Below are 12,500 nucleotides of genomic sequence, written 5' to 3' on the forward strand. Positions count from 1 at the left end.
AGCTCCACTGTGGGGCTCTATGCTTTATAGAGCTCCACTGTGGGGCTCAATGCTTCATAGAGCTCCTCCGTGGGGCTCAATGCTTCATAGAGCTCCTCTGTGGGGCTCAATGCTTCATAGAGCTCCACTGTGGAGCCTAATGCTTTATAGAGCTCCACTGTGGAGCTCAATGCTTCATAGAGCTCCACTGTGGGGCTCTATGCTTATAGAGCTCCACTGTGGGGCTCTATGCTTCATAGAGCTCCACTGTGGGGCTTAATGAAACTCTGGCTCACTATTGAAATCACACCAAGTGAAAGACCAAATGCCTGCTGGCCAAACAGCATATTGGCTGCTAGAACAATGAGAGGACTTGTTTTGGTGGCTGGCACTCACTCACTCACTCACTCACTCACTCACTCACTCACACATACAGATGCACGCACACACGCGTACACCCACCCACACACCCACACACACCTAACAAATACAGGCATCCACACACACACACACACACACACACACACGCGCTCCTGTACATGCGCTCTGATGCACACACACACATGCGCGCATACAGGAGCGTAAATGCCCCAAGGGCCCGGCTCTTGTCTGTGGGCCTATAACAAAGCATTTTTGGGTGTGATTACAACCTGATTATAACATGATTATGATGTGATTAGGCCCGCCGTCTGGCCCGCAGCGGGCCCCATCTACTGCTGACTCGCTGGGTTTTCCGTCCCCGCTTCAGCAGACCTGTCAGAATGGCTCTCATTCAGCCAGGCGGCTCCCATTATCCAGCTCTCTGTGGCCCCGTCCAACCCGCCGGGCCCTCTGCGCTCCCGCAATCGTCCGATAAAGCCCCCCGACGGGTCAGGGCCCGACACAGAAAAACACCAGCGTGGTATTTGGACACGCACACAGAAAAGTGCTGGGGTTTGCACATCGACGGCCTGGCCGCTCGATGCTCCATGACAAAACAGTCATAGGGAGCAGAGGTTCCCGCCTCGGACCTTTTCGCCCCGTATCCGCTTCTCTCCTTCGTTTCCCCCACTTTTCAAGCCCCCCAGCTCAGTAAACCCCCCCTGGGTTTACTGAGCTGATACTGTTGTTGATCTACTGACCAAAGGTCACAATTATTGACCCCTGGGTTCTCGATTTGCCCCATACAGCAAGCCTACAGGCGACTCCTGGAAGAGCAGCATGCACTCAACCCACCGGCCAAGGCCACCCCGGCCATCCCACCCAAGGCGGCCCCTAAGAGCAAGCCGCCGGTGCAAGAGAAGGTCCCCATCGCCGTCCCCATTGTGGAGGCGCCCAAAGCCCCAGAACCCGTTCTGGAGGTGCCCGCAGTTCCAGAGCCCGTTGTAGAGGCGCCCGCAGAACCAGAGCTTCTTGTTGAGGCTCCCACAGAACCAGAGACCGTTGTTGAGGCTCCCACAGAACCAGAGGCCGTTATTGAGGCTCCCGCAGAACCAGAGGCCGTTATTGAGGCTCCCGCAGAACCAGAGGCCGCTGTTGAGGCTCCCGCAGAACCAGAGGCCGTCGTTGAGGCTCCCACAGAAGCAGAGGCCGTGGTGGAGACAGAGGCGGCACCAGAGTCCGTTCTGGAGGAGTCGGCGGCACCTGAGCCCGTTCTGGAGGAGTCGGCGGCACCTGAGCCGGTGGAAGCAGAACCTGAGCCCATGGTCGTAGAAGAGACGCCGGTCGAGGTCGAGGTCGTGGCCGAGGTCGAGGCCGAGGCAGAGGTCGAGCCAGTCCCAGTCGCAGAGGAGACCCTAGTCGTCGAAGCCACGCCAGTGGAGACCCCTACAGAGGAAGCTGAAGTACTGCAGGAAGCTGAACCCATCATTCCAGAGCCAGAAACAACAACAGAGGTAAGATCTCTCAAATGGGTTCATTTGAGGAAGGACATGCATCCCATGTGTGCCAGATGTGCGTCTGATCCGCCGCACATGGGATGCACATGGCATGAGATGTGGAAACGCAAACAGATCCGGCAAAAATACACCAGATGTGTATTTTTGCCTGATTCGTTTGCGTCTAACGCACATTTACGGTGCTGTTCCACATCGTAATGCATCTGACGTACATTCACCTTAAAATGACCTGTTTTTAACCAATGTATCCGTCCTATAAGAACTTACATATAATATAAGAGGGTATGATTTAAGAGGGTTATGTGTTTTTAAAACACGTAGAAAAGCAAGAACTAACGTAAAAGCTAGATGTGTTTCAGCTTTGGGAGTTACTAAGTTTTTTGGGAGTCACCAAGGCTATGGAATAGCCTTAGTGTTGAGTTGAAATTGTGCAGATCTCAGGGGAGATTTAAAAAGCCTTAAAAAGTTAAATCATTCAATAATGATTTTTTTTTCCAATTAATGATTGTAAAGGATAGGCAAATAATAAGCATTGTGCTTCGGCTTATTCCTTTTTGTTCGGTCATTGAATTAGATGTTGTGTGTGAGTTGGTTGGACATGTACATTTGTGATGATGACTTTCTTGTTGTAAGCCCACACACGTGTGTTTTGGTTTGTTGTAAACAATGACCAAAAATAAACCATTCATTCAATCATTCAGATCATTCATTGATTCATTCATTCCGATCCTCCATTGGTTGGTTCACATGGTGATGGCGAGGTGAACACATTCTCAACAGGCTTTATTATGAAAGTCCACATCCGCTTGAAAATGTCGTTCGAACAGAAAACGTGTGTTGCTCGAAATCCAGGTGTGCTTTCTTGTGAAGTGTCATCAAATGGCTCTGCTTTGAAGTTTGGGAGCATGATTTTGTCTTTACTATAAATGCAGTGAGCGTGTGTTTTGTTAAAGGTTTCCTATAGGCTGGTTGGAAAAGGGCAGGAAGGGGTTTTTCTCCTCCTCGTTTACTGAAAGGCAGCGTTTTTTTTAGACGCATGTGGTGGCGTGAAAATGGCCGCCGACCGAGGCTCTGCCAGCAGCAACGAGATGGAGTTGAGTCCCGCTGGGGTGGAGTGGCAGGAGAGGCGGGGGAGGGGAGCGGGGTTAGAAAGAACAACATGTTCCATTTAGCACAGAGAGAGAGAGAGAGAGAGAGAGAGAGAGAGCCTGTATGAGGCCTGTATGCTCGCTCTGCCGTCACCATACATTAGCCTACCTCCTACATGCAAACTGTCTGCCTCCATAAACACACGTGTGTACAGGGCTCATACTGTTCATTCTTCTCCTGCAGTGATTATCCTTATCGATTGCTCTTATATAATGGATTAAATCGATTAGAGTTGCAAACCCTCCACACGTGTGCTTTGTGTTGCATGTGTGTCTTGACAGAATGAGAGACAGATTAGACTCTGTCTCGTCTTGACTTTGACCAGTATAGTGAGACTTAATTGGCTTGAATGATGTTAGTCTGCATTCTGTAGATTAGTGAAAGTGACCCATAGAGATTTATGCTTTACATTTAAACCCATTTAATACGGGAACGCAACTGTGTCATTTTTTAAAATTTGAGATTTAAGCATTATTTTATACTTTGGCTCTTCAAAAAAAATGTAATTCTTCAACATTTGTGCAAATCTTTGAATACATATATTTTTTTAAACAACATTTTTAACTCAAATCTTTGCTTGCGGAGCTCTACCTGGAACAAAATAGGTTTTACAAATGCTCGCTTTAAAAAATATATATAGGCTAATCAAAGATTTGCATACATTTTCTCTACAAGCTCATAGCTTGTAGATCTGCTATTTTTGAATAGCCAAAGACATCTTAAAATGACAGAGATGGTTCCTGGATTGATTGGATTAATTAATTATGGGTCAAAAACCTGTATGTTGAACTGATGAATGAATGAAAGATAAATGAATAAATGCTGCTTTTTTGCATCATGCTGCTGACGCTTCATAGTGGCTTGTTGCTTGTTTACGCTACGTGTTGTAGATGTGATGTTAAGGTGTTTAAATGGATGTTATGTAGCATAATGGTACAGGCTAACATGTTGTAGATGTGATGTTAAAGGTGTTTAAATGGATGTTATGTAGCATAATGGTACAGGCTAACATGTTGTAGATGTGATGTTAAAGGTGTTTAAATGGATGTTATGTAGCATAATGGTACAGGCTAACGTGTTGTAGATGTGATGTTAAAGGTGTTTAAATGGATGTTATGTAGCATAATGGTACAGGCTAACGTCATGCTACGGTCATGTAGTCCGGGTACGAGAACAGAACGTCCTGTTTTCCTCTTCCATGTGCTACATGTGGGCTTCTGCCGTTTGCTCAGCACGTGCGCACTCTCTCTCACTCACACACACACGCGCACGCACGCACGCACGCACACACACACACACACGCACACACACACACACACACGCACACACACACACAAAAACATTGTGAGGACATTTCATGAATGCCATTTTAACCTGTTTTACATTTTTCTTTACATTAACCCCAGAAGCCTGATGTGTTGTTGTGAGCTTGTAGATCTGCTATAGTGTCAGTGCTGCACGACACTGGCATGCAAGTGTAAATCAGGGCCAAATGACTCAAAAACTAAAAACCTTAAACCTAACCCCCACCAAACCAGACCAAACCAGACCAGACCAGGCCAGGCCAGGGGAATGTCCTACACACAATGTCTATTTCTGACATTTTACTAAAACTATGTGTGAGGATATTTCACCCTCACAAATATACTATTACCAGTGTGCACGCACGCACACACACACACACACACACACTTTTCTGGGGTAGTTGTTGCACCATGACCACATATGGTGGTGTGTAGAACGGACCGTGTGTTCCCACGTGCTCACGCGTGTGCATGTGAGCACGCGTGTGCATGTGAGCACGCGTGTTGGGAGAGAAGTCAGTGATGAATAGCAGTCGACTTCACTCAAGGAAATACGATCCCCACACACACACACACACACACACACACACACACACACACACACACACACACACACACACACACACACACACACACACACACACACACACACACACACACACACACACACATACATACACATACACTCCCCACTCAAGTATTTTTCTATAGGAGAAGGGTCTTCCCATCCCCCCCCTCCCTCCTCTTTGGCGCCTCTCTCTCTCTCTCTCTCTCTCTCTCTCTCTCTCTCTCTCTCTCTCTCTCTCTCTCTCTCTCTCTCTCTCTCTCTCTCTCTCTCTGAGCTGCAGATGTTGGTCTTTTCCTCCTTCAGTCCAACAGGACGAACAGACAGGCTCATACTCTCATACTTATAGGTTTCTGGGTGAACTTGAAATCGGACGCGCTTCTGAATGCAAACGTATTGAGCGTTGCATATATATATATATATATATATATATATATATATATATATATATATATAAATATATATTCATACACATATTATGAGTTCAGTGGATTTTTAGGTCACATTTAAAGTATTAATGAATGTTGTGGATGTAGTGGAATTTTTAATGAGGCTGAACACAGTAAAGCACACACACACATAGACACACACACACACACACACACACACACACACACACACACACACACACACACACACACACACACACACACTTGAGAGACTAAGAGAGCATTGCAAGAAAGTGCGATTTGCCTAGAGCGCCGCAAACGGTCGGTGGGTCGGTGGGTCTGCGGGTCGGTGGCGGGACTCGAACACGTGTGCCAGTTGGGCGCTTTAAAAGATGGGGCTCATACTGAGCTGGTTCCGGGCCCCCGTAGAGGAGGGGCCCCCGCTTTTGGACGTCACTGTGGAGACTCAGGTGAGTGTCTGATCTTCTTTCGGACCCCCTAAGCTGACCTCCTTTAGAGGAGGAGCAGCCTGTGGGCTCCTCTGTCTCCTCAGTGGAATGCAGGGAGGCCAACACTGAACATTTTGTACCAGCCTGCTCTCTCTCTCTCTCTCTCTCTCTCTCTCTCTCTCTCTCTCTCCCCGTATCTCTCTCGCTCCCTCCTTCCTCTAGTTAGTACCCTCCCTCTCTCCTGTCTCGCCCCTTCCCCCAATTCTCTCTCTCTCTCCATTACTCCTGTGGTGTGTTTGTATACAGGGGGCCTGTGCGTGCCCCCCCCCTACCCCCCTCACCCCCCCCTCCCCTCTTCTTAACAACATCTGCGCGTGCTCCACTGCCATTGGTCGATGTGCAGGGAGGAGGGGAGGAGCTCCAATCCAGAGGCTGGATTTTTTTACTTCTTTTTTTTCTCTTCTCTTTCTTTTGGTGGAGATGTTGAGAGAGTAGAGGGGAGGGGGGTGTGTCTGCTATGAGCTAATTTTGGTAGGGTCTAATAATCCCTATGTGCAGAAGTGTGTGTGTGTGTGTGTGTGTGTGTGTGTGTGTGTGTGTGTGTGTGTGTGTGTGTGTGTGTGTGTGTGTGTGTGTGTGTGTGTGTGTGTGTGTGTGTGTGTGTGTGTGTGTGTGTGTGTGTGTGTGTGTGTGACAGTTGTCATCACAACCTGGTTTAAATCCAGACAGATTCAGTGGGACTGAAAATAGACCCTAAATAAGTATCTAGTGGATGATGTGTTCTATTGTTTGGTGTGTGAGACACAGCGGACACAAAGCAAAGTACACATCACAGTGTAAGATAGATAGATGTGAATCACAGCCGCTATTGTTTCTACTGTCAGCCTGAGCGTAGACAGTTCACTGTGCTATGAGAGAGAGACATAGAGAGAGACAGAGAGAGAGAGAGGGAGAGACAGAGAGAGAGAGAAAGAGAGAGAAAGAGAGAGAGAGAGAGAGAGAGAGAGAGAGAGAGAGAGAGAGAGAGAGAGAGAGAGAGAGAGAGAGAGAGAGAGAGACATAAATGTATGTATTCTCATGCCAATAATGCTCCTTTGAATAGAGAGAGCGAGAGAGAGGTGTGTGGGTGTTATTGTTGTGTGGTGTGTGTGTGTGTGGGGGGGGGGGTGTACAGATTGGCCAATGTGTGGCACGGCACGTGAGCAGCCCCCCCCCCCCCCCCACACACACACACACACACACACACACACACACACACCCCTGTACAACTTTTATGGGTTTATTCTGTGAAACACTGAGTGTCTTTTGTTCAGTGTCTGTGAATATGTAACAGTGTTAATAATCACCACGTTGTCTTTGTGTTTCTCTCCTGAAGATTGAAATAATAATATTAACAATAATAACAATCATAATCATAGTTAAGTTGTGTGTGTGTGTTTTATTTGGACAGCTTGTCTTGTTTGCTATTGACGGTGAATTGAGATTTTTTAGTTTTTAGTAATTTTTAGTTACTAGAATGTACAGTGTCTCTGTATGTTTTCTGACAGTTTAGTTGTTGTTGTTTGGTAATAGGTTTGTGTGAAACGGTGTGTGTGTGTGTGTTTGTGTGTGTGTGTGTGTGTGTGTGTGTGTGTGTGTGTGTGTGTGTGTGTGTGTGTGTGTGTGTGTGTGTGTGTGTGTGTGTGTGTGTGTGTGTGTGTGTGTGTGTGTGTGCGTGTGTGCGTGTGTGAACATGGCGTACACATGCGTTTCGGGACACAGTGTTCTATCAGTGGGGTAAAGGGTTAAAACTAGACCCTGGCCGGGCTGACAGTAAGACACTGTACTGTGGGGTCTGTACACTGTAAAGTCCTCAGTGCTAAATGAACCCTCTGTGTGGGGTTACATTAGGAGTGTGGATTGTCAGAGTGTGCTGTATGATAATAGGATCTGTAAGACACGCTCTTTGGTACACTGTGTTCCACTGGGGAGGCTGGGAGCCCATCCCCCCTTCTCCCTTTCTTCCTTCCTCTCTCTCTCTCTCTCTCTCTCTCTCTCTCTCTCTCTCTCTCTCTCTCTCTCTCTCTCTCTCTCTCTCTCTCTCTCTCTCTCTCTCTCTCTCTCTCTCTCTAGTCTCTATGACGACCATACCAGCCCTGTGTACATATCTATCTATCTATACGTTGTGTGTGTTTGTTTACTCTTTGTTCAGGGTCGTCATGCAGGAGCCAAGCTTCCTGAGGGGAGGTGGGGTCTCTTAATGCATAAACAGACCAGAACCTCCTGGAGGGGAGGGGAGGGAGGTGGGGTCTCTTAATGCATTAACAGACCAGAACCTCCTGGAGGGGAGGGGAGGGAGGTGGGGTCTCTTAATGCATAAACAGACCAGAACCTCCTGGAGGGGAGGGGAGGGAGGTGGGGTCTCTTAATGCATAAACAGACCAGAACCTCCTGGAGGGGAGGGAGGGAGGTGGGGTCTCTTAATGCAAACACCACACAGACCACAACCTTTTTATTTTTATACCTAATAGGAGCGCCTCATCCATTTTCAACCTATATTTTCATATAATTGTCCCTCTAATGCTCATTATGATAATATATGGCACCATTTCTGTGTCTCAGAGGAGGGCTGTGGACAGCTTAGAAAGCCTGCCTACCAGTGACGTCATCGATATACCGATGATGTCACTAGTTTGAGATCTTGTTTGAAATGACCAAACCTGCCTAATAGGCAGGTTTGGTCATTTCAAACAAGATCTCAAACTTTATGTTGTTATTAATGCTAGAACGATGGCTTCTGTTCCAGCCGTGCTAACGTTCCAGGAAGAGAGAGAGGCTGTAGTTTCTATAGCTTTGCTGGAGAGCTTGTAGATCGTCTACTTTCTGCAAAGATCTAGAATACACTAATGTGTAGAGAGGAAATACTAGAGAATCTAGTATAGAGTCCCCTGGGGGGCCCGATTAACCAAGTATACAGGGTTTAAGGCGTCAATGTTCTACTTTGTGCCTGCGGTAGTCAAATCTGAAGTGACAGGTGGTTTATCATTATATGATAAAGCACCTGTTTATGGCTTTATCATATTATGATCCCATCGGAACCTCCGCTATTATAGCTCTATGACATACATGGGCCACATGCGGCCCCTACCTTCACTTAATGCGGCCCGCAGGTTAATATCAGAATAGTGATATATTATTGATTTCAGCTGTTACAGTTCCAAACATACAAACATGACCCGCTTTAATCACTTCAGTCTATATTAGTAGCCTAATGACTAGTATTAAATTCTATTGTCTTTTTTATGTCCAATGTATTTGTATTGAAGTTCATAAAGTTAACATAAGTATAACTAAATCCATTTGAAATCAAATAAAAATGTTACTTTTCAGGATTCCAATAAAAAAATAGCACAAAACAATCTGGATTCCAATTCAAAAATAGCAAAAATAGCAGATCTACAAGCTCAAAACGCTCAAACGCTCAAACGCTCAAACGCTCAACGCTCAACGCTCAAACGCTCAAAACGCGTCGCACTACGACGCGTTTTGAGCTTGTAGATCAGCTATTTTTGCTACTTTTGTTTGACATAGAATGGCGAACAAAAGTTACATTTCGGAGAGACAGCAGGCCTATATGCAACGTGGCCCTCTGGAGTGAGTGTGGAAATATAGTGGCCCTCTCCATCATCAAAGTTGCATCACCCCTGCTCTATGATGAGGTGTGACACCGGTGAACCGTGGCCAACAGTACCCATGTCTACCTTTTCCTCCACATCGTATCCAAATTTATCGTATCCAATATTTTTTAGTCAGCCTGTGCCCAGTCAGTCAACCCCGTTCGCAGGTGTCGGTCGGTATAAGCTACTGCTCCCGTTTCGGCCGCAGTGGGTAAACACGGCGCAGGCTGACCCAAAAAAAAGCGATTTAAACGCTTGTCTCAATCCGTCGCTTAAATGTTCTTGACCGCTAAAATGTCAAACATCTGAGAGCAGGGAGGACTACCTTCACTTTTTGGATACGATGTGTGGAAATAGGTAAAATTTGACGCTGTGGTGGCCACCGTTGGTCGGTGTCACAATCTGCCGGCATACTAGGAAGCGGCAGCCTACGCACTCGAAGCCCTCCACCATATTATGGTGGAGGGTGAGGTTCCAAACGGGGCTCCAGAGTGATGGCTGGTTTGGACTCCGTTCTAACCCTGTTTAAACTGTCAACGGGGGCTGGCTGCATGGTAAGACTCTATTCTTAGTGTCTTACCAGTAGCTAGACGACCCGCATTCCTTGCCTGTGTGATAATAGCCTCCATTCTAGACTGGAGTGCAATAGGGTTGCCATGTTTACCCAAACACGCAACAAAACCAGCGTTGGCCAAATGACTTTAATTATATCTACTTATTATTATTTGGCACCAGCACCAACAGCAACCAACTGGATGTGTGCAAACCCACTGTTTTGAACTAGTGGGTAGACAGACTGTCTGGTCATCAGAACCTCACAGGTTCAATCTCCTGGCTCCATGTGTCCCTGAGCAAGACACTTAGTAGACAAATAATTTGTTTTGGGTGAACTATCCCTTTAAGTACAGTGGTTGATCGGGTGGAGGACTAAACACTGGAGGCGTTCATTCCTACAGTACCTTGTTTTAACTAGAACTCTAACCAACATGTGGTTATGAATATTTTACATTTCTGAAGACTCAGCGCTTCAGACTCCACCTCAACCCCCCACCCTACGTATATACATTTCAGCCATTTGAAAATGGCAGATCTACAAGCTCACAATGCGTCGCGAAGCGACGCATTGTGAGCTTGTAGATCTGCTATTTTCTAAAGATTTGTTTGCACATTTGAAAACTTATGGGACATTCTGCATAATGAGTACTTTCTACTTTTTTTTCTACTTTAAGTACATTTTGATACCAATACTTTTACTCTAGTATTTTTTTTATTCTGGACTTTTACTTTATGAGTATTTCTACAGTACATTGCAGTATTGATACTTTTACTTGAGTAATTAATGTGAATCATTTTTTTTCCACCACTGGGCACTACTCTCTACTTATGTGACTATTTACCTTGTTGTTTGTTGACTCAGGTTCAGGTTTTCAGTCGCCAGAGGCAGTACAGCAGTACAGATATAGAGTATAGGCCTCAGAGATGTACTGAGAGATACAGCAAAGGTCAGCGAGTACAAAACAAGGTGTTCTGAAGTAGAACAACCTCACAAAAACACCATCAACAATAGTGCGTGACACCTTATAGGTGTCATTGTGGTGTCAGGCCCTGTGCGTTAAACACATACACTCTGTCACTGTGTTGTTAGTTACCACATCAGCAGAATACTCTGATATTAATACTTAACACTTGTAAGTCGCACTCTGGATAGAAGCAGTGGTGTAAAGTAACTAAGTACATGTACTCAAGCTCTGGATAAGACACTACAGCGTTTTCAATCACTGTTGCGTCTCTCTCTGTGTAAACGCAGAAAAAAAAGTCACAATGCAACGTTTTCTGTTCTGATCGATACTGTGTCAACGTGGCCTTTGTACTAATGTCTCTCTCTCTCTCTCTCTCTCTCTCTCTCTCTCTCTCTCTCTCTCTCTCTCTCAGCCCCCTAAGGCTCCTGCAGAAGCTGTCCCCGCCGTTGCAGAGCTCGAGGTAAAGTCAACCTTTCGTGTCTCAACACATACATGTGCACGTTGCACATATACTGTACACGTGCACGTTGCACATGCACACAGCCAGAGGCAGAGATAGTGTGGAAGGTGCAGGTTGTCATGTCGTTCACACGTGTTTTTTTTTTCTTCTTCTTTAAGTCAACCGGTTACACAACTTCCCCAAAGAGGCCCCTGTGAATGTGTGTGTGTGTGTGTGTGTGTGTGTGTGTGTGTGTGTGTGTGTGTGTGTGTGTGTGTGTGTGTGTGTGTGTGTGTGTGTGTGTGTGTGTGTGTGTGTGTGTGTGTGTGTGTGTGTGTGTGTGAACACATATTTCAGCGTGCTAACTTTCACACACATGCTGACAGAAGAGCATCAGTGATATATGGTTCATAACAGTCTGAAACCACTAAGACAAGCCCAACAAAGCCTCATTTAAACCACATGAACATTCGGCCAAGAGGTTTTTGGTATAGAAGGACATAAGGGCGTACCAGGTTCTCAAACGTTTTCACGTCAAGGACCCCCAAAACGATAAATTTGGCCGCGGACCCCCATCTGAAAATATGTTGCCCCCAAGAGGCAAAGATTTGTGTTTAGAAAGTTCACTAATGTTCAAGATTTTTAAAAAAATAGCAGATCTACAAGCTCATAGTGCGGCACCGAGTGCCGCACTATGAGCTTGTAGATCAGCTATTTTTGAATAGTCAAAGAATAAAAGGTTAAAATGATTGTGATGCTATATTAACACATTTTGCCCTAGGGGACTCAGGTCAACAAAGTATGCATGGTTTAAACGCTTCAAACCCACAAAGTATTCATGTTTTTTTAAACGCTTCAGACACGCCCCATTGCAGAATTGCTGAAATGCTCCTTTGTTGTTGCAGAGAGAAGAACCTCCTATGTATATAAATATAATGTTTTAGGGGTTAACCCAATGTATTCATGTCAATCAATCAAACTTTATTAAGGACACATGGTCCATAGCAACCTAAAATAACATAGGCTACACAGACAGTACAAAGACAAAAGGCGGACATAGTCCACATAAAATCATACATTCATAATATACAGGCTTTACACACCAATGGTTCCACAGTTTAGAGACGAACCTGACCGAACTCAATACAGGGTTATTCAGGATTAAAATGATGC

General features: G+C 45.7%; 1 protein-coding gene across 2 annotated transcripts in view; it reads left to right on the forward strand.

Moving 5' to 3' along the window:
* LOC311044502 (uncharacterized protein) overlaps positions 1–12,500 on the forward strand; it is a 26,663-nt gene that overhangs the window by 2,821 nt on the left and 11,342 nt on the right. For both annotated transcript variants that reach the window (XM_084056140.1, XM_084056141.1), the window contains exons 2-3: positions 1,149–1,853; positions 11,301–11,348. In XM_084056140.1, coding sequence (XP_083912266.1) covers positions 1,149–1,853; positions 11,301–11,348 — 753 coding nt within the window. The remainder of the gene's footprint in view (positions 1–1,148; positions 1,854–11,300; positions 11,349–12,500) is intronic.

Source organism: Gymnoscopelus microlampas, assembly GCF_963454915.1.
Source record: "Gymnoscopelus microlampas genome assembly, chromosome: 4".
In the NCBI taxonomy this organism is placed as follows: domain Eukaryota; kingdom Metazoa; phylum Chordata; class Actinopteri; order Myctophiformes; family Myctophidae; genus Gymnoscopelus; species Gymnoscopelus microlampas.